The sequence below is a fragment of the Gigantopelta aegis genome, chromosome 4 (assembly GCF_016097555.1).
Source record: "Gigantopelta aegis isolate Gae_Host chromosome 4, Gae_host_genome, whole genome shotgun sequence".
NCBI classification, from domain to species: domain Eukaryota; kingdom Metazoa; phylum Mollusca; class Gastropoda; order Neomphalida; family Peltospiridae; genus Gigantopelta; species Gigantopelta aegis.
In genome coordinates, this window is record NC_054702.1 from 70630171 (window position 1) to 70653577 (window position 23407).

The 23407-nt window shown below is 37.3% G+C and overlaps 1 protein-coding gene across 1 annotated transcript; it reads left to right on the forward strand.

The window, feature by feature from the left end:
* Nucleotides 1-595: 595 nt before the first annotated feature.
* On the forward strand, nucleotides 596-22890 carry LOC121371020 (probable beta-D-xylosidase 7). Its single transcript, XM_041496629.1, has 12 exons — nucleotides 596-986; nucleotides 6415-6574; nucleotides 7117-7287; nucleotides 8810-8901; nucleotides 10859-11085; nucleotides 12415-12668; nucleotides 13138-13360; nucleotides 14546-14635; nucleotides 14842-15053; nucleotides 16413-16613; nucleotides 18031-18205; nucleotides 22754-22890. Exons 1-12 carry the CDS (start codon nucleotides 664-666, stop codon nucleotides 22867-22869), a joined length of 2244 nt encoding a protein of 747 aa, XP_041352563.1. The 5' UTR covers nucleotides 596-663; the 3' UTR covers nucleotides 22870-22890.
* The last annotated feature ends 517 nt before the right edge of the window (nucleotides 22891-23407 follow it).

Genomic DNA, 23407 nt, shown 5'->3' on the forward strand with positions numbered 1-23407 from the left:
GCATAATCACACAGACAGGATAGTACGTACCACGGTCTTTGATATACCAGTTGTGGTGCACTGGCTGGATCGAGAAATAGCCCAATTGGCCCACCGACGGGGATCGATCCCACACCAGCCGCGCATCAAGCAGGCGCTTTACCACTGGGCTAAGTCCCGCCCCGAGAAGTTTGGAAGTACTAGTGTTATTTAACAGGCTGGGCAACGATCTTTTAGGAATGAATCAATGAATGTTTAATGACACCCCAGCACGAAAAATGCACCGGTATTGGGTGTCAGACTGGTGAATGGAAGGATATTTTATATGCACATTCCCAGCAACGGCCACGGCCTTTGTTATACCAGTAGGAGGACTATTTAAGACGGGGGTGGGGTGGGGGTGGGGGTATCCAAATGGGTCCGCCGAATACCGGTAGCTGTGCATGTGTATTACAATAGTCTGTCTATATCTAACTGAAATTGAATTAGTTATCTTATCGGCTTGCGTTTTGATTATCGTCCAAGGTCTCGACTTTGATTTGAGTCAACTGTCGGCTGAAACGTACATGTAGATAGTGCATGTATCAAATACGTGTAGTATCAAATACACCACCCCGTTATAGTCTGATATTGCAACAGTTCTTCGTAGACACATGGTGAAATATCGGATAATTTTCACAAGAAATGGGCATTATTAGTAATTCGGTGAAAATCTGTATAGCAATAGCATTGATGTCGGGGACAAATGTGGCTGACTATCCATTCCGTAACACATCATTGCCATGGAAAGACAGAGTAGATGACTTAGTGAGTCGGCTCACTGTGGAGGAAATTAAGGAACAGATGTCACGTGCAGGAGAGGGACCAAAAGGGGGCCCAGCTCCTGCCATTCCTCGTCTTGGAATCAAGCCATATTCCTGGGATACCGAATGCTTACGAGGTGACGCCTTTGCCGCAGGAAACGCGACAGCATTCCCACAAGCCTTGGGTCTAGCTGCGACGTTTAGGTATATTACTGTCTTGTCGTATCGGTCAAACATACTTGACTCATTAATTAATCCATTAATTCTGAAGAACTCCAAGAAGGATCCTGTACATCGATGTGAGCATTGTCAGTGTATTCTGACGGTGCGTCACATTTTGTTGGAATGTAATCATCTTTAGCAAATTAGAAAACATATATTTGGTAGAACAAAATGTGATGGAATTATTTCCATTTCATTCTGAACTTTTGTCAAAATTTCTTGGTAATACTGACTTTTATTTTAAATTTTAATTTGACCTATCTCTAATATTTATATGTTTTTGCACAGTTTCTTTACACTGTGTTTTAATTTAACTCTTGAATTTTTATATTGATGTTAATCATTACTTCATTTTCGCATTCACTTTAGTTTGTCGCACAATAGTCGATGTATTTTCCGTACTGTGGTGTCGTGAAACATCCATTCCTTCGTATTTATTACTGTTTTGATTGCACTGGAAATTTTAAAAACAAAAGAAGAGTTACGATCAGTTCAGTATTTTAAATTATTTTCCAATTTTTACCTTTGTTACCAAAACAGTTTATTACTGAAATGCTTTGGTTGTGTTTGGCTTTGTGAAAATCTATTAAAATTAGCTCCACTATTACATGTGGATCTAACTGCAGCCAGTTGGAGCTCATGTCCACCAATCAAAACCTTACTTGCAGAATCATGCCAGTGATTTAAAAACAATTTGAAAACATTCCAAATTATCCTGAGGGTATACGACATGTTTCATGTGAATTACGAATGCCTTATTTAGACCAGTAGAACTAATTTTAATCAGATTGCTAACAACACTGCGTAGTCTCCAATGTCCAGGTAACATTTCGTCTGTAAATAATAATTTAAATATTGACCAATCACACTTCGCTTGTTATAACGTTATTTGGGAGCCTACAAATTCTAAAAATATCGGGCGAGTCTATTTTAGTGGCCGCAGTACAGCGAACCATACCAATAAGTACGGGATGGGTTAAGTTGCTGTTAGATCCACATGTAATATAGTCCAGTTAGTTATGTAAATTTGCTGCCTTTTTTGCTCAAGTTGAATTTTTTCATTTAGTTACCTCCGTAAGGGTGTCATGACATAAAAATCCATTGGTAACATTTTTTTCGGTCATCCGATCATGGCAGCCATCTTGAAATTCAAAATGGCGACTCTTTTAATATAACTGTCATATATTTCAGTTTCTGTTTATCACAGACACATAATTTTTTTTTAAAAGTGTTCATTTATGAGGTGAGAATATTCAAATATATGTTTCGTAGTAGTCATGTCAAGGCAGCCATCTTGAAATTCAAAATGGCGGCAATTTTAATATAATTGTTACATATCTCAGCTCCTGATTATCATAGAAACATTTTATTTTTTTTGGATTTTACATTTTTGAGGTTAGATAACTAACAAATGTACTGCATTATTGATGGTTTGGCAACCATCTTGAAATTCAAAATGGTGGCAATTTTAATATAATTGTTACATATCTCAGCTCCTGATTATCATAGAAACATTTTTTTTTTTTTTGATTTTACATTTTTGAGGTTAGATAACTAATAAATGTACTGCATTATTGATGGTTTGGCAACCATCTTGAAATTCAAAATGGCGGCAATTTTAAATATAATTGTCTTATATCTCAGCTTCAGGTTATCATAAAAAGAACTTGTTTTTCTTGATATATATTTTTCAGGTCACAGAATTCAAATATTGCATTATTGATGTCTTTCCTCCTCTAAATTTTAAACTATTAATTATGAACCAATACATTTTTTTGAATACCTGATTAATGATATTTTATATATTACAATTTTTTTTTTAGATACAATTTTAATTCATAATAATGTTGTATGTGGCATATACGACCAAAGTGCAAGCATAATCACACTGATTTTGGATGTACGTGTATTTAATTATATGTTATGGTGATCAAGTTCCGCCTTTCAGCTGCCTTTGAAGATCTACAGGATTGCTCTAATGTAGGCATTATGGATTAACAATATTGCACATACAAACGCCATTATAAGTTATCCAGGACAAAGTCCAGTAACAAAAGACAGTGTAATCAGATGTAAGGTTAAAAGGCGAATAAAGTGAATGTGGCCTCAACATAAACGATGTACTTTGATTAACTTTACAGTTAACAAATATTTGCAACAGATTATCCCTGTCCTGAGTCAGACACCCGATCCTATCGGAGGCCGGACTCTGGATAGGCGTGATTGAAACCCTAGTGGTATATGGACTATGGGCACGTTAAACCAGTTACTAAGCTAAGCTAAGCAACATAATGTTGAACGTGAACATGACACAACACACACACACACACACACACACACACACACACACACACACACAACACAACATTAGCACAACATAGCACGCACAACAAGACCTGAACATAACATAGCAAAAAACATGAGAAAATAATCACCATAGAAAATGAACGTGACATAGCACTTGCGACAGTTTATTTGTTTGTTTTGTTTAACAACACCACTAGAGCACATTGATTAATTAATCATCGGCTATTGGTTGTCTAACAGTTGGTAATTATGACTCATAGTCATCAGAGGAAACCCGCTAGTTTTCCTAATGCAGCAAGGTATCTTTTATATGCACTTCCCCACAGACAGAACAACACATACCACGGCCTTTATCCAGTCACTTGCGACAGAACCTGAACATGACACAGCACTTACAACAGAACCTGAACATAATAGAGAACTCACAACAAAACCTGAACATGACGTGGCACACACAACAGAAACTGAACGTGACATAGTACACACAACAGAACCTGAACGTGACATAGTACACACAACAGAACCCGAACGTGACATAGTACACACAACAGAACCTGAAGAAGAACATGACAGAACACACATACAACATACCATGATTATGACATAGCACACACAAGAGAACGTGAACATGACATATCACTCACAACAGACGCAGAAAATATTTGATATTTGATAACTACTATAGATCAGTACCAATCAAAGATGACATAAGATATTCCAGTCAACTTGGTCGTGGGGATGACTTGTATATTGATGACACCACTCCAATTAATGACATCAAAAGATTCTTGGCTAGCAAAACCACAAAGGATCGTTTGACAATATATCTTGCAGATAAACTCATTCTCTTGTGTAAGAAGCCAGTGGTCACAATCACAAGGAAAGATGTTCTAACAAATGTACCATATTACCATCCCATCACTGGTGTTAGTACACAAGAAGAAGCAGACACGCTCATGATTCTCCATGCACTTGAAGTTGTCAATGAGATACCTGGCAATGAGGTTGATTTCTACACCAAAGACACTGATTGTTGGGTACTTATATTGAGAAGGTTGCACATGCTCGGACCCAATACACAAATTATTACAGGCACAGGTATAAATCACAAGCAGGTGAAATTGCAACCAATTCATGATGAGTTAGGTCCTGAAAGAGCCTCAGCCTTACCAGGGTTCCATGCAGTAACTGGAAGTGACACTACAGGACAAATCAGTGGTGTGGGGAAAAAGCGAGGATTGAAATTTTTTATGAAAGCTCCACCTCCTATCATTGATGCTCTTAGCCAGCTTGGAATTGGTAATGAACCATCCAGAGAGGTCATTGAAAAGTATGAAGAGTTTTACTGTATGTTACTCAGCTCGAAAGACATTTCGGCAACTGATGCATCTACTCTAAGATGGAAAAAATTCAAAAGACTATCCCCTAGCCAAGGTGTGGAAAAACTACCACCTACATCTGGTGCATGGAAACAGCATACACGGAGGGCACATCTTCAAGCAAATATCTGGGCTCAAGACTTGGTTCTAAACCCTGAAATTCCAGATCCATGCAAACTAGGCTGGACCAAGGAGGGTGGTGTATTTGTGCCTGTACTGTCAGAGATTCAGGCTGCACCAGAAGCTGTAATAGAACTATTTCGATGCAACTGTGGTGTGAGCAAATGTGCCGGTAGATGTACCTGTAAGGGACACAATCTTGAATGCACAGAGTTGTGTAAGTGTGAAGCTGACGAGGACTGTTGTAATACACATACTGTTACTGATGAAGTTGATGCCTAATGTACAATTGAAACACATGTGTTTTTGTTCGTTTATTCACACACAAAAACTTTCCTAATGTTATGAACAGTTCAACATTAATGAAAAGTCACACCAATTTGTACAGGTATGTGCCTTTATTTCACAAATAGCTCAAAATCTAAAGTAACAAAGTCATTAAATATACACTATTTGAATTCCTTGACATCAAAAAGGTACTTGTAGAGACTAAACGTTTGTTTTTATGTTTTCTAGAAGCAAAGATATATGACAAATCGATAAAAATAGCAGCCATTTTGAATTTCAAGACAGATGTCTAAATAAGTGTTTGAATTTCAAGATGGATGTAGAAGAAACGTTACCAATGGATATATTTGATTTAGGTTGTTCTTCATTCCTAATTTCACAAACTTGTGTAAAACAGATATGCAAACACCAAGAACAATTTACATAACTATGTTTTGGCGGCCATTTGGTTGTATTTTAGAAGGTCTAAAATTCAAAATTGACATTGGAAACTGATATATTTGGAATCAGCATATCTAAATTAAGTTAAAAAGTTTGATTCCTCAAAATGACCCAATGATGTTCTATTGCTTATGGAATTGGGAGTGTGAAAGGTCATGATAGCCCCACCCCTACCCCCACCCATCCCCCTTTTTAATATTTTGTATAGAAGGTACATTCCTTCACTTTGGGTGGGTAATTTATCAAGTTCAAATATAGAGCATTTTAAAGGGTTTTATTCTTAGTGACAGATGTGTTGTTAAAAAAGGACTGATTTCGCAGTGAGACAAAAAGAGGGTACATATTGGTACCCCCAGTACTAACTCCCTAATTAATCTATCATACTCAAAATTTCTCAAAAACTACCTGTCTATGTCTCCAAAATAACCAATGCTTAAAACAGGCCACAAATGAAAAAATTAATGTGATACAGGGGTTATTTTGAAACAAGGCCTTATTTTGGGGGTAAAGGGACCATTGAAACATTTGAACCCCCTGGTAGGTCGTATATTCAGATTTTGTAAATACTTCATATTTGATCATGTAGAAGACTTCAAATGCTTTAATTTGAGTGGTAAATAATCATTCTAGCATGACAATTGACCATGTTATAACCAATTACCTATAAGTTATCAATTTTTTGACAAATAGTCGCCATTTTGAATTTCAAGATGGCTGCCGTGATTCGATGACCGAATTTTTTTTTACCAATGGATTTTTTATTCAGGCTGGTCATGGGAACATACTGCCAAAATTTCATCAACTTGAGCAAAAAGGACATGCGTGCGTGCATGCGTGTGTATGTGTTAAGCACGTCGAAACGTTTCCTCTTGCAGCTCCTCTGTGATATTCAGTGTAGCTAAAGCAGTGGGTACCGAGATTCGAGCAAAGAACAACGACTACGTTAAGAGAGGCATGTACGGAGACTACATGGGCATTAGCTGCTTCAGTCCTGTCATCAACATCATGCGAGATCCCAGGTGGGGTCGCAACCAGGTATTAGTGATATGTTCAAATACACTGTACATACAAAACTCATTACCTTCTAGAGTTTGGTCATATTTGTTTTTCTCTTTTATTTAATTGCTTGCTTAAATTCAAGCATGTTGCCAGCAGGATGTTCTAGTACATTCCTCAGATATTTGGGCTGTCTCTCCAGAACAGGGATTATATGGTTAGTTGTTTGTGTGAGAGAAGGCGATACAATGACCTTACATGTCCCCCAAAGAGTTGCCAAGTCCGCTAGACTTTAAACCAGAAATTGTCAGAAACGAAAACAAAACGTAAACAAAGATTATAAACATGTTTTAATGCCAAATAGATTTTGAAAGTAAAAATGGCATAGCTTCTGTTGATCTTTCTGGGGAAAACTATTCTACGAATACATGCAGGGCCACCAAGAGCCAAATTGGACCCTGGGTCTGTGGTCAAATGATGTCTTATCCAGGGTCACTTCTATAAGCATCGTTATTCTGAAAATTGTTCTGGCTACATAATTGCTTCATAGCATTTATTTTGATTGTGTTGTTCTTTGTGAGGAAACCTACGGTGAAGATCCTATTCTGAGTGGAATGTTAGCAGAAAGTTTCGTGAAGGGTCTCCAGGGAAACAACTCCAGGTTCATCCGGGCCAATGCCGGCTGTAAACACTTCGACGTGCACGGGGGACCCGAGAATATTCCTGTGTCTAGGTTCTCGTTTGATGCCAAGGTTTGTTAATATGTAATCGCAAGTACTGTTAAAATTAATATTACGCATCACGAGTTGACATTAAAATCGTATTCGAAAAAAACCCCACAAAATGATATATATATTATATACATCTTTCCTAATTTTTAGCAATATCTTTCACTTTTTGTTAGTATCTTTTGCTTATTCGATTGAAAACACGTGACACCACGGTAAATGTACGCAAAGTTTCTAGAGGACTATTGTAGAAAATTTACTTTACTATAAATTTTTAAAAGAAATTTCAATCAAACTTAACCTTTATTTAATGATAGTTGAATTAATAATTATTTAATAATACTGCTGCGAAACCATACCTGACAAAGCGATCGTAAAAAAAACACCTAAAGAAACTATATAAAAAAATACACAACACAGTACAACAAATCAAACAAAAACACAAAATCAATAAATATAAAATCAAACAAAAAACAAAAACAAAAGCACAAAAAAGTTTAAAATAAAATAAAATAAATTAAAAAATAAGGGAGCTGGTGGGTTGTGGGGGGGGGGGGGGATGTAGCACCAATAATAATTCTGCATCAACAATATTGTTGGTAGTATATCTTAAGGCAGAGATGAATTTGGCTTGTAGAATGCAGGAAATTGCATTTCAGGACATCTTATTTTCATAAGCATAGCCCCGAACACCCCTAGACACTCGGTTAGCCCTCGCCCCAATGTCTGCTTGCTTTCGCCGTGCTTGAATATTACACAATCAGGTTTAGACATTTTACCGTCACTGTACATATACATGTTTTACAGGTACAGTTGTTTAAATTACTCTTTTTTTTCAAATACAGTCGGATGCATTGGTGACATCCGACTAAAACGTGATAGAGCCACAGTGATCTCAATAATTAGACCATAACAAGTTACAACGGAGGTAACTGAAGCATGAACTCGCTTGCATTAATATAAATATAACTTTTAATATTTTAACTGTACAGTCAAAATATGACTTTTAACAGTGAAAATATGACTTTTCATCTGATATAATTTTTATGGTTTCTGTAGATCGATATATTTCACGGCTCTTTATATAATACATTTGTATCACACAGACACATCCAGCATACAGTGGAAATGTATAGCTGCTTATATATCAAAGTGATTAGTATACACATCTCCCGCCTGTTACCGGGTACGGTTGGACTGCTGGTGCTCCCTTGCACCTGCCAGTGCAGGCGGTCTTTCCTTCACCCACCCCAACCCTTTCCTGTCCTGGACGGAAGAACCAACTGAGGCCGGTACTTGTGCCCAGGACAGGCGTGCATTACAACAGCTTGCTCTGAATGTGCACGTTAAACAATTTTCCATTCCATTCCAGTATACACATAAGAAAAATAAGAAACTGTTTGTGACATGAATCAATGACACTGTACCACTGTATAACAACTAGAACACCCTGACATTTAAGGACCCTGACGTTTTGTATGTTTATAGGTTCATAATCGTGTGTGCTATATAGGAAGATGTGTTACTGTTTTACATTGTATGTTAGGTGTCTGAACGTGACTGGAGGACGACGTTCTTACCACAGTTCAAGGCGTGTGTTAAGGCTGGGACATACAGTCTGATGTGTAGTTACAACAGGTAATGACTTAGAACTAACCATTAACCCTTTGTCGTAGACAGTTATCCCAGGTAGTTGCGGTGTTTGACCAGGATATCATGCTGAAACTTTTCGAACGAAAGACCCGCATTCCATTGTATTCAAGTGTCTAGAAAAGGTATGCACGAAGAGAGAAATTGTAGGGTTATATTTGTGTATAAACCGATAATAAAAGGACAAAAGATGGACTTAATAAATAATAGTAATCTCCGGCATAAAATGGCACATACACAATTAATTTAAAAATTAAAAATATGTTCACCTTGACTGTTCAAATTTCTTTTTCTAAGTATGCGCAGACTAAAGCATTATTCGGTCTTGGTCTTCCGACTATCCGTGCAATTATTCCATTACTCGCCGATTTGTTTATCTATGCTTATGGATAAATTTTTTAAACTAATCTGACTAAATCAAAACAAAGGAGTCTGGCGAAAACGTTTAGTTTCACCTCTCGATATATTGATGATCTTATATCATTCAATAATAATAAGATATAGAGGATATTTCTAGTTTTTTTTGTCAAATGTGATTTATATCTCATCGAGTGAAGTTTGCAATCATATCTCACGAGTCGCGCTTGCGCCACGAGTGTAATATGATTGTAAACTTCACTCGATGAGATATAAATCATATTTGACAAAAATATGAAACTTTCTATTTATTATATAACTTGTGGCAATTTACCTTTATTTTTAAAACGCCAGCAGTAAAATAGTTCCGGCTTTCTTACAGTGAATATAACACTTTCTACAGTGATGATAACACGTTTTAGAGTGAAAATTTCACTCTAAAATGTGTTCTCGTCACGGAGTGACTGATAACACTTATTTCACTGATATTTTAAGATATTTCACTAAATGTTACATAATAACACAGATTACATTCCATTGATTTACCCACCAAAGTTATAAATAAAAGATACTACAAAAAGTAACAAATCTATTTCATACATTGATTTATAGATATTCAGAATGGCATTGGTCTTCATACAAAACTGGTGACTTCAGCTTTTCAATAGTAAATTTTCCCTTCATGTCGAACAATATTCCTTCCGCTCGCAACTCTGAGATACCGGCTTGTCATATGCCGAGTTTTAAGACCGACATATCGTTCTGGTAGAGAAGTTGTTTGACCACGGTTATAACATCCAAAGACTCCTGAAAGCTTTCAAAACGTTTTATGGTAGACACACAGAGGCCATTTCAATCTATCACTGCCTACAATTATGTCTGATGTAATACCCTATTTGACCATGGTGCTTTCTTATCTTTTTGGTGAAAATCGTCAACATTTTAACTATGGACTTGATGGCTTATATATTACATTAAGCTCAATCTTGTGCAAGTTTAGGATATTGAAGTTCGTTTTGGGAGTGGTAGTACTCCTACAAGAGGTGCAGGAGGGATGTAATATCCTGTTAAGGATCTCGTAAGGGAGTAGACATCCTTCTAAAGACGATGACCTGATGAATTATGGAAGCAATCACGACTTTGCTCTTTTGACTGTGACTTGTGATTTTGATCACGGAATCCGGTTTTGTTATTCAGATTAAATAGACTGTCCTGTGTTTGCAGCCTTTATTAAGATGTTTCTGCCTAACAGTGCTTATAAAACTTTTAGATTGTAGACTCAATATCTAATGATGTCACATGCATGCAATTTGTATAGCGTTGCTATGATGTTTAATTCTAAGACTATGTTAGTCTCGAGTCTGGACTCTAAACGTTTTATAAGCACGGTGGCAGAAACATGTTAGATATACAGACACTGATGTGCTAAACAAGAAAACGAATTGAAAATTCGCTGAAAGGGCTGTATTGTTTGGAAACATGATACAATGACTGAAAACTGTGGATATTCGTTCGCTTCTTCAGTTCATCAATTGATTCATATATTCAAAACAAAACATCCATCTAAATGACTATTTTTAATACACAGCATCAACGGAGTGCCTTCCTGTGCAAACAGCGAACTTCTGACGAAAATCCTGCGATATGAGTGGAATTTCACTGGTTACGTCGTCAGCGACGAGTCTGCGGTAGAGAACATCATCAGCCAGCACCACTACCTGAACACTGCAGCGGAGACGGCAGCGGCGTGCATCAATGCTGGGTGTAGTCTGGAAGTCACGTCCAACGATGCCGACCCCGTCTTCTATTCAATGAGTAAATAGATCAAAAGTTAAAGTTTCTTTTGTTTAACGACACCGCTAGAGCACATTGATTTATTTATCATCGCCTATTGTAGGTAACTTATGTGCCACAGAGAAATCAATTTCAAGTTAACTTATACGTCACAGAGTAATCAATTTCGATTGTGCTTTTTTCATTGGATGGTATGGCAGTGGCGACTTAGTCATCTAGGAGCACCCATTCGTATGTCTTTAAACAGAGAATAATATATGAGTGGCCGTTAGATACCTTTTATCTTACAACGAGTTGTTTTAAAATGTATTTAAAGAGCGAAAGCGAGTTTGATATGTTTTTAAACAGCAAGTTTTAAGCAAATTTTAACATCTTTTTCGACTAAAATCTAAAAGTTATTTACAACCCTTGCACTTACACGTCACAAACAAATGATTGTCAGGTTAACTATACGTTACAGTGTAATCGATTTCGATCGTGCCTCTTTTTCAATGGATGGATGGCATTGGTGACCTGGTCATCACCTAGGAGCAGCCAGTCGTATGTCTTGAAATTGCTAACACACGTACATGTGTAAACAAGTATGTGTTATCAGAAAATATCAAAACGAATTATTGTATACATAGTCTTTTATAACTCAACAAAAAGCAGACTGTATAATACTTTAATGGTATATTTTATATTTTACAGTGTTTATATCGGATGAGACTTAAAGTGAATATTCGTCTGTCTGTCTTTGTATTGTCTGCCTGTCTGTCTCTTTCGTATGTCTGTCTAGAACTCATTTTGGAATAAATATTAATAGTAAAACCGTCTTCCTTTTCCCATACGAATGTGTTAAAATGAATGACATTTTAAAAATTAATGTATGCTGACAGTTGTGACTGCATTTCCTCTTCGTTTGATATATGATGGCTATTTTATTACTTAATTTATATATTGTGGGTGTGTGATGGACCTTTTGTAGGCTAGAATTGATATATGAATGTCTATATTTCATACTTATATCTGTATTATGACGACTATTTTACATACTATTTTTCTTTTGTGCGGTTGATTTATGATGGCTGTCTTTCCTATGTACAGTAAATGCATGTCTCTGTCTCCAGTGTACAGTTAATGAAAGACGACTCTTTATCCTAGGTGCTGTTAATGTATGATGATTGTTTATCCTATGTACAATACATGCACAATGGGTGCTTTTCCTAAACACAGTTGATGTATAATGACTGGGTTTTTCCTATACACTGTTGATGTGCGATGATTGTTTTTCCTGTGTACAGTTCATGCATGATGACTGATTTTTCCTATGTACTGTTGATGTTTGATGATTGTTTTCTCCGTGTACAGTTGACGCCATCAAACAAGGTATTCTGACTGAAGACGTAGTTCGAGATCGCGTCAAGCCGCTGTTCTACACGAGGATGAGGCTGGGGGAGTTTGATCCACCCGACGACAATCCATACACCAAACTGGATCTGTCAGTCGTACAGAGCAAAGCGCATCAGGAACTGGCTCTTAAAGCAGCCATGCAGTCATTTGTCTTGCTGAAAAACAAGAATGGGTTTCTTCCGCTCAAGAAAACAGTGTATGACAAAATAGCTGTGAGTGTCACAATTGTCTTATAATAATAGATACCACTGAGTGTACATGGGGTGAAATATTTATATTAACAAGGATGTTGACAGAAGTTAGGATGAAAGTAGGAACTATGGTATTATTATTATATGTAAAAGTAATAACAGAAATCATTATTAAGTCACTGGCTCCTTTAGTACAAATCCAAGTTCAATATGGGGGGGGGGGGGGGGGGGGGGAGAGATGTTCATAATATGCTGAGGACTATTCTATTAGTGATGCTCTCTACTCCTCTCTCTGTCTGTCTGTCTGTCTGTCTCTCTCTCTCTCTCTCTCTCGCTCTCTCTCTCTCTCACACACACACACACACACACACACACACACACACACTCCCTCTCTGCTTACAGTTAAGCGAAATATTTAGTACACGATATATATGAAATGCATGGAGTTCCTGACGGAACTGTAGTTTTCAAATAAACATTTTCTCTACAGATTATTGGCCCGATGGCTAATAATATTAAACAGCAGTTTGGAGACTACACCTCACCTATTAACCCAGCGGTGACGACGACGCCATTACAGAGCCTGAGTGAACTTGGGAAGGACGTCCACTACGCTGCTGGTTGTGATTCTAACGCTTGCACCCAATACAACTCACGCGACATCCAAAAGGCGGTGACTGAAGTCGAAGTGATATTTGCATGTCTTGGAACAGGTTCGCCTATCTTCGTCTAGTAAGAATATGTTTGAAAGTAATTAATAAAGTGATATGAAAGTCAAATGATCTATTCTGAGGTATGTCGTATTTAGTAGGATGATTAAAACAGGATTTTAAGTCAATTGTAAAAGTATTTTGGATTTTGCAAGTCCCGTCTCAATACTGAACGCGAATGATTTCTCTTCTGTATTGTTGAGTTGGTACGTTGTATGTCCCGCCACCTGTATTTTGAAGCCTGATTTATCGTTGGTGTTATTGCGATGCTTGGGATCAAAATGGATGTTCAACACAGACTATCCAGTAGCCATATCGGTTTGACTCTGAAAGGAAAGATTTCCAAAAATATTCATGGACGTTTGCAAACATATTATTGATAACCTGCCTCATTACCTGGGAATTCCAAACGTCGGGTTAAATAATTGCAGGTTGGAAAGAAGAGTTTGTAAAGTAGAAACAAATTCAACAGCTACCACTTATGAAAACAGCGATGGCATACATAACCATGTTTAAAGATAGACGCATTTCCCTCAGTGAATAGTAAATGAATGAATGAATGAATGAATGTTTAACGACACCCCAGCACGAAAAATACATCGGCTATTGGGTGTCAACTCAGTGAATAGAGTACTGAACATGCTTGAGACCATCTTACATGAACCTTTACACGTGTTCAAGGTATGCGTGAGATGGATTCCCAAATTGATTGAATGGCGCCAACACGATTTAACAGCAGCAATACCATATCAAATCTAAATCCACAAGACTTTAATATGGGATTAGAAACCTGTAATGAAACCTGTATTTAAACCTGTATTTTCCATATTGATCCTGAGAGCCAACAAGAATATACAGAGTGGAAACACGGATGATCACTAAACGAAAATAATGGATGCAGTCTTCTAGGATGACAAATACATCATACATATTAGTTACTTGCCAAGGACAGTTATTACGAATGGTGAATTACTTTATGTCAGGCTCAAAAACTGTTGACCTTAATTCGTATGTTTTAGCAATTACTAAATTTCTATCAATAGAGTACACGTGCTTATTGATATATTTACAAACTCTTATTTTTAGGTTTTATAAAACTTTAAACAAATAAAACTAATAATAATTTTAAGATTACATTTGTATTTATGGTTTATCACTGACTCTAATTCCCTAAAATGTCATTTTAAGGTGAAATTCTGGAAAGAGAACAGTTCGATCGAGCTGATCTGGAATGGCCAGGAAAACAACTTCAAGTTCTTCAAGACGCTGTCAAATACGGTAAATAAGTAAATAAATAAAATAAAATAAATAAATAAATACATACATACATAACAGAACAGCTTAGAAAACAAAGAGTGAAAACAATTTGTTATTAGCGTAAAACTAAATTATTTTGTCCAATCGATATACAGTATTTTAAATTGTATCTAAGAAAAACCCAACATTTAAATCACAAATTTACTAAAGTGGATATCTCGCCACAGGTAAAGGAGCACCACTGGTTGTGTTTCTGTTCAACGCCGGACCTCTGAACTTAACTTGGGCCTACAACAACGATGACGTGAGCGCCATGTTTGAAGTGTTCTTCCCGGCTCAGGCGACTGGCGAGGCGATGCGGAGAATTCTCATCAACCAACAAGATGGCGACGTTCCGGCTGGAAGACTTCCCAACACGTGGCCCAAATACATCGAAGACGTCAGTACTGGGTTTTGTTTGTTGGTTTATTTGCTTGGGGTTGCTTGTTTGTTTGTGGGGGGAGTTGTTGTTGTTTGTTTTTGTCATGTATTTAAAAGAGGTTGGCTAGAAATTGTTCAAACTTTTAATCTAGCATGTTCTCGATTAACACGAAGCAGCAGATTCAAAATTCAATATTCTATCCATGATATCAATGCTCTCGTTAACAGAATTCAAATTACTAGTATATGAATCTATATAGGCAATCGATCATGTACAATCTAATTAAAATTAGCTCCACTATTACATTGCAGAATCATGCCAGTGATTTAAAAATAATTTGAAAACATTCCGAATTATCCTGAGGGTATACGACATGGTTCGTGTGAATTACGAATGCCTTAAAACATGTTTTATTTTATAAAATAAATAATTTGTAATGTAAAACTGAAGACTGCTTTAGGTGGGGGTTTTTTATTTTATAAATAAATAAATAATTTATAATGTAAAATTGAAGACTGATAACCCATCCCGTACGTATTGGTATGGTTCGCTGTACTGCGGCCACTAAAATAGACTCGCCCGATATTTTTAGAATTTGTATGCTCCCAAATAACGTTATAAAAGGCGAAGTGTGATTGGTCAATATTTAAATTATTATTTACAGACGAAATGTTACCTGGACATTGGAGACTACGCAATCTAATTAAAATTAGACTACTGGTCTAAATAAGGCATTCGTAATTCATACGAACCATGTCGTATACCCTCAGGATAATTCGGAATGTTTTCAAATTATTTTTAAATCACTGGCATGATTCTGCAAGTAAGGTTTTGATTGGTGGACATGAGCTACAACTGGCTGCTGTTAGATCCACATGTAATAGTGGAGCTAATTTTAATTAGATTGGATTAGATCATGTAGTACTTTAATGGTGTGTGTGTGTGTGGGGGGTGGGGGTACATTGGTTTCTGCACAAGCATTACATATAATATACAATGAAAAAAGTTAAATGACAAGTTATTTTATTTTTATAATATGCACCACCCCCTCCCCACTTTACTTGATCCAGTAGCAGCGGTGATGGTTTATATATATATATATATATATATATATATATATATATATATATATATATATATATGTATGTATATATATATATATATATATGTGTGTGTGTGTGTGTGTGTGTGTGTGTGTGTGTGTGTGTATGTCTGTGTGTGTGAGTGTGTATGCCGCCCCCCCCCCCCCCTTTGGCACCTGTATTTATAAAACAATATTTGTAAAAGACAAAACAGCTTAAAATTGATATAATTCGTATGTTACTGGTTCCATGAATCATTGGACTTACCGGTACCTAACTTTATTAATTGGTACAGGTACCCCCTATCACAGACTACACGATGGAAGGAAGGACGTATCGCTATTTTAAAGGAGAGGTCTACTACCCATTTGGCTTCGGCTTGTCGTATACAACCTTTAAATACGTTGCTATGATATATCCCGTTCTCGTGAAGGCCGGGCAGAACATGTCTGTGTCGATCGTGGTTAAAAACACTGGGAACTATGACGCTGACGAGGTAAGTAAATAAAGCAATATTAATAAAGGTACTTTTAAGTGCTTAGCATATGAAAATCATGGCGTTCGGGATTTTTTTTTTTTTAATTGTAAAATGATTTGGCTATTCTAGCACAATGCAGGATACACACACACCACATGATACAGGGTCCTACTTTACGAAGCGGTCTTAGCGCTAAGATCAACATAAGTGCGTAGACTTATGACATAATGATAACTAAAATTATGATTTTGACATTTACATATAAATATGTTCATGATTGATAAAACAAAAATACATTAAACTTTATTAAACCAGTTCTCGTGAATGGTGTCGCTAACTGAGCAGGTTACGCCAATCAGGAGCCTAATTCAGAAAACTCTCTTAGGCTCTCTTAAGGAACATAGCATCCTCTTTCAGGGCCGTGCCCTCCGGAGGGGGGGGGGGGAGGGGGCAGTTACCCCCTGAGAATCTCACTTTTTTTTTTACTCCAGAAAATAGCATACACATCTCGAGGTTTAATTTGTATATTGTTTCATTTGTTTATAAAATGTAGCCCCCTCCTCCTGGGAGTTTTAATCAGGGTACGGCCCTGTCTTTGCAAGTCTTTTTGCATTGTACTGCGATATCGTAAAGTTGCGAGAGTTTAGTGAATTAGGACCCAGATGTCATCACATATTCGCAAGCCAAGACACCATTCCGTATGGCATACTACATTTCGTAGTATACTGTTCGGAATGATACCTTGACTTGCAAACATGACGTCACCATTGTTTTAACAAGTTTTCATGCTAATTCATTACTCAGGTACGTAATCTGTTATATTATCTCGTTCCAACCAATGCACCACAGATGGTCAACGGCCGTGGTATGTGCTTTCCTGTCTGTGGGAAAGTGCATAATAATAAAAGATAACTTACTGCATTAGGAAAAATGTAGCGGCATTCCTCTGATGACTACGAGTCAGAATTACCAAATGTTTGACATCCAATAGCCGATGATTAATTAATCAGTGTGCTCTAGTGGTGTCGTTAAACCATTTCTCGTTCCAACCAGTGCACCACGACTGGTATACCAAAGGCCGTGGTGTGCACTACTCTGTCTGTGGGATCCTGTATATAAAAGATCCCTTGCTGCTAATCGAAAAGAGTAGCCCACGAAGTGCGACAGCGAGTTTCCTCTCTCAATATCTGTGTGGTCCTTAACCATATGTCTGACGCCATATAACCGTAAATAAAATGTATCGAGTGCGTCGTTAAATAAACTATTTCTTTCTTTCTTTGATAAGCAATTAATATCTTATTGTTTTTACATATTAAATCGGCTATAGTAAATACTTCTTCATTGTGTTCAGCGATTTGAAAATAAATAGCTATATTTTATGAAAGTTGATAACAGCGATTTAGTAAACAGCTCATCACATGCTGGTATATTGTAGGTAGTCCAAGTCTACATCTGGTGGCAAAAAGCATCTGTACCTGTTCCTCAGTTACAACTGGTTTATGTCGATCGAGTCAGAATTACCAGACGGAAATCTGTCGATGTAGAGTTTACCATCCCAGCTGAGAGACTGGCGGTGTGGCACGATGCAATGGGATGGGTCATAGAAGAAGGTATGTAACGAACTTGATGCAGAATTGGACCTCTAGCAGTATTGAAAAGCAAAAGGAAACTTTTTGATGTGTGTTTTGTGTATATTTGTGTGCGTGTGTTTTGTGTGTGTGTGTGTGTGTGTGTGTGTGTGTGTGTGTGTGATTTGTGTGTACACGGGTGTGCGTATACGTGCGTGCGTGCGTGCGTGTGTGTGATTATCCAGTTAAAAAGGTTACATTACCGCATATTCAGAAATCTATAAAAGCTAGTCAAAGAATTATAAATTCTTTACTTTTTCAGATTCAACGTGATCTGTGTTACTAGATGGTTTAATATTTGAATACGGTTTTTTTATATGCCCATCTTGATGGGTCGTACTATGGTATGGTGTTGTCCGTCCGTCCGTCCATCTGTTAACCTTTTCTTGTCCGGACAATATCTTGCATACAGATGCATATATGACCATTAAACCTCACATGTAGGAACAATTTGGGATGGCGGTGTGTCACGTACTATTAATCGTGACTTACTTTTCACTACTGCACATAATAGTAAATCCTTGTCCGGACGATATCTTGCATAAAGATACGTACAGGACCACCAAACCACATGTAGGAACAATTTGGGATGGTGTTTGTCCAAAACAAACTGTTCATCCATCCCATTGCAAAAATTCACATAATTAGACTGGAATCATAACCGTAACATATTCATTAATATCGATATGGTTTTCCATCAAACTCCTGATGGGCGTATCATGTACCTCACCAGGGGCTTGTAACTCGAAGCAGTCATAAATATTTTGATGTTACGTGGTCGCCACGAAAGTACTTCGACAGTCGTAGGAAACAGTAGTACAAACCAAAATACACGTAGCTTTGGCGTAAACCAAACGTAAAGCTAGAGAAACACGACTGTAACTTGAAAGACCTATACACTTACGACAACGGGCATTGCTTGTAACACGTACTGACAACAGACAGGTGGATGTAGTTCAGTGGTAGAGTGCTCGCTTGAGGAGCGATGGGTCGACGCAGAATCGATCTCCCTCGGTGTACTTTTTTTTCATTTCCAATTAGTGTCCCACGACTGATATGTCAAAGACTGTGGTATATACTGTCCTATCTATGAGAAGGTACATATAACAATCGCGTGCTTGCTGTTGAAAGGAGTATCCGGTGTGAAAGCAGCGGTCCAGTGGGTCCCCCTCACTCTCCCTCCCTCCCCATATCATGCCCCGAAGTGTCGAAATATCTATGTTAAACATCAAATAGTAGTAGTTTATCGAATGTGCCGAGGTGTCGTTAAATAAATTACAAATCACGTAAATAATGTAATACTATAATTATAGATGCAGAGGCATAGGCCTACCACAATTGCGCTCACGCCATATAACCGTTAAATAAAACAACAATTACGATCAGTGCATATGTTGTCTAATATCATCTTCTAATATCGCAAACAATTCAGTAATGCTTGGCCTATATAATATAATAATCTAATTAACATTAGGGGCACAAGACCAACAATACTGAGGACAGAAATTAGACATGAAGTCCCTTTTAAGTGTCATTACAAATAGTCATTCTATGGACTTTCAACGATACTCCCACAGGGTGCTTCCCGCCAATCTACAGTACCTTTCTCCCGATACTCTCAAAAATGTCCCCCCAACGACCGAGTCCTTCTAAGGACTAAAAGAGGGCACATATGGGAGTTAAACCACCACAGCCTCCATGAAGGCAAGGTTCCAGCAACGAGCTAGCATTCGAGCAAATAAGTCAAAACAAACAAACTAGCTCCATTTTAATTTCGGTGAACCGTTCTAAATTATGCGTCCAAATGACCGTTACGAAATGACGCAACAGTTTCATTATAATCCCACGGGACATCTACAACTTCAACAGCACCAAAACCAACCCTCGTCCGCTTCCGGCCCCGGTTGGGCTGCTTGTACTCCATTGCACATGCCAGCGCGGGCGTTCTCTTCTCCCAACCCACCTCTCGCCCACTCCCAACACTTGCCTGTCCTGGATGGAGGAGCAGGCGAGAGCCGACAACTGTCCCCATGACAGGCGTGTGCTACAACAACTTCTTTTAATGCGCACGTTAAATACTATTACCTAACCTGATTAGAGTTAGAATCATACCACAATTCGCATTTTTAATCACACAAACTAATGTTACGTCCATTCTACGACTGATCTGGGGTAGAACTAAATTTTGTCGTAAATCTGGAAATTTACGCCTGTCCTAGGTAATAGTCCAGTTAGTTATATAAATTTGCTGCCTGTTTTGCTCAAGTTGGATTTTTTCATTTAGTTACCTCCGTAAGGATGTCATGACATAAAAATCCATTGGTAAAAAAAATTTCGGTCATCCGATCATGGCAGCCATCTTGAAATTCAAAATGGCGACTCTTTTAATACAACTGTCATATATTTCAGTTTCTGTTTATCACAGACACATAATTTTTTTTTTTAAAGTGTTCATTTATGAGGTGAAAATACTGTAAATCATGAAATTAATGCGAGCAAGTAATTAATGCGAAAAATGCGGCGAACACAAATATATGTTTCGTAGTAGTCATGTCAAGGCAGCCATCTTGAAATTCAAAATGGCGGAAATTTTAATATAATTGTTACATATCTCAGCTCCTGATTATCATAGAAACATTTTTTTTTTTTTTGATTTTACATTTTTGAGGTTAGATAACTGTAATAAATGTACTGCATTATTGATGGTTTGGCAACCATCTTGAAATTCAAAATGGCGGAAATTTTAATATAATTGTTACATATCTCAGCTCCTGATTATCATAGAAACATTTTTTTTTTGGGGGGGGGGGGGAGTTTACATTTTTGAGGTTAGATAACTCTAATAAATGTACTGCATTATTGATGGTTTGGCAACCATCTTGAAATTCAAAATGGCGGCAATTTTAAATATAATTGTCTTATATCTCAGCTCCAGGTTATCATAAAAAGAAATTGTTTTTCTAGATATATATTTTTCAGGTCACAGAATTCAAATATTGCATTATTGATGTCTTTCCTCCTCTAAATTTTAAACTATTAATTATGAACCAATACATTTTTTTGAATACCTGATTAATGATATTTTATATATTACAATTTTTTTTTAGATACAATTTTAATTCATAATAATGTTGTATGTGGCATATACGACCAAAGTGCAAGCATAATCACACTGATTTTGGATGTACGTGTATTTAATTATATGTTACGGTGATCAAGTTCCGCCTTTCAGCTGCCTTTGAAGATCTACAGGATTGCTCTAATATAGGCATTATGGATTAACAATATTGCACATACAAACGCCATTATAAGTTATCCAGGACAAAGTCCAGTAACAAAAGACAGTGTAATCAGATGTAAGGTTAAAAGGCGAATAAAGTGGCCTCAACATAAACGATGTACTTTGATTAACTTTACAGTTAACAAATATTTGCAACAGATTATCCCTGTCCTGAGTCAGACACCCAATCCTATCGGAGGCCGGACTCTGGATAGGCGTGATTGAAACCCTAGTGGTATATGGACTATGGGCACGTTAAACCAGTTACTAAGCTAAGCTAAGCAACATAATGTTGAACGTGAACATGACACAACACACACACACACACACACACACACACACACACACACACACACACACACACACACACACACACACACACACACCAACACATTAGCACAACATAGCACGCACAAGACCTGAACATAACATAGCAAAAAACATGAGAAAATAATCACCATAGAAAATGAACGTGACATAGCACTTGCGACAGTGTATTTGTTTGTTTTGTTTAGCAACACCACTAGAGCACATTGATTAATTAATCATCGGCTATTGGATGTCTAACATTTGGTAATTATGACTCATAGTCATCAGAGGAAACCCGCTAGTTTTCCTAATGCAGCAAGGTATCTTTTATATGCACTTCCTCACAGACAGAACAACACATACCACGGCCTTTATCCAGTCACTCGCGACAGAACATGAACATAATAGAGAACTCACAACAAAACCTGAACATGACGTGGCACACACAACAGAAACTGAACGTGACATAGTACACACAACAGAACCTGAACGTGACATAGTACACACAACAGAACCTGAACGTGACATAGTACACACAACAGAACCTGAAGAAGAACATGACAGAACACACATACAACATACCATGATTATGACATAGCACACACAAGAGAACGTGAACATGACATATCACTCACAATAAGGAGTAAAATTAAGAGTGGTTCGTATTACACGCCTAACATTTTAGTATTGCTTTCCGACAACCGTAAGTTTAGTAGGACCTTCCGACTGCTTCGAGTTACAAGCCCCAGTACTCTTGTCTTCTTTGTGTGTGTTGTTTGTTTGGGGTTTTTTGTTGCTTTTTTTGTTTTGTTTTTTTAAGTGGGTTTTTTGTTGTTTTACCGATTTATATCTTTTTGTCAGTGTATATAATAAATAAAACGACGTGTGAGAAGGCACTTGTAATTGTTTGGTGTACCATGTCTAGTTTGGGTTTTTATCAGGTTCTTATGGTATCTCCTGTGGTGGACAACAACCGAACCAGAAGGTGAAGGTCAATTCTAACGTGATTACCGGAGAGTTCACAGTTACTGGAACAGCCTTCTTGGGAATGTCCTAAAATGTGGACGAAACCTGTTCAGATGGCGAGATATCTTGAAGTCCTCCATACACGATTAACTAAATATCCTGGAATTGTATGAAAATATAAAAAAGATTATTGTCTCCCTCTTGTGGAAATGGAAATGTTTTGGTTAGTCAAATAAATCAGAAGCTAAAAATATTGCTTTGTTTGTTAGTTTTTTGTCTGCATAGATTGAAGAAGGGATGTGGACAACCAGCCCTAAGTTCAGCCATTGAACGTTTCGCTAATGTTCGCGAACTATTTGATTGGTTTCCGACGTGGCCATTTGGTTTAACGTGAAGCGCATAAACCAGTCTAGTGGACGTTTTTCTGTTCGGTTGCCTGAACGCAGCCCAGTGTCTGTTGTGTTTTACAATTATTGCTTGCGGCACTGCCGCAACATAGTCAAATAGATTTCTTATACCAAAAAACCAAGGGATTTTATACCTTGGTTTTCATATACAGAACAGCACAAACCACGACTTAAGGTATAGCATTTTGTCGGTACAGTGACAGAGATGAAACAAAACTTAAA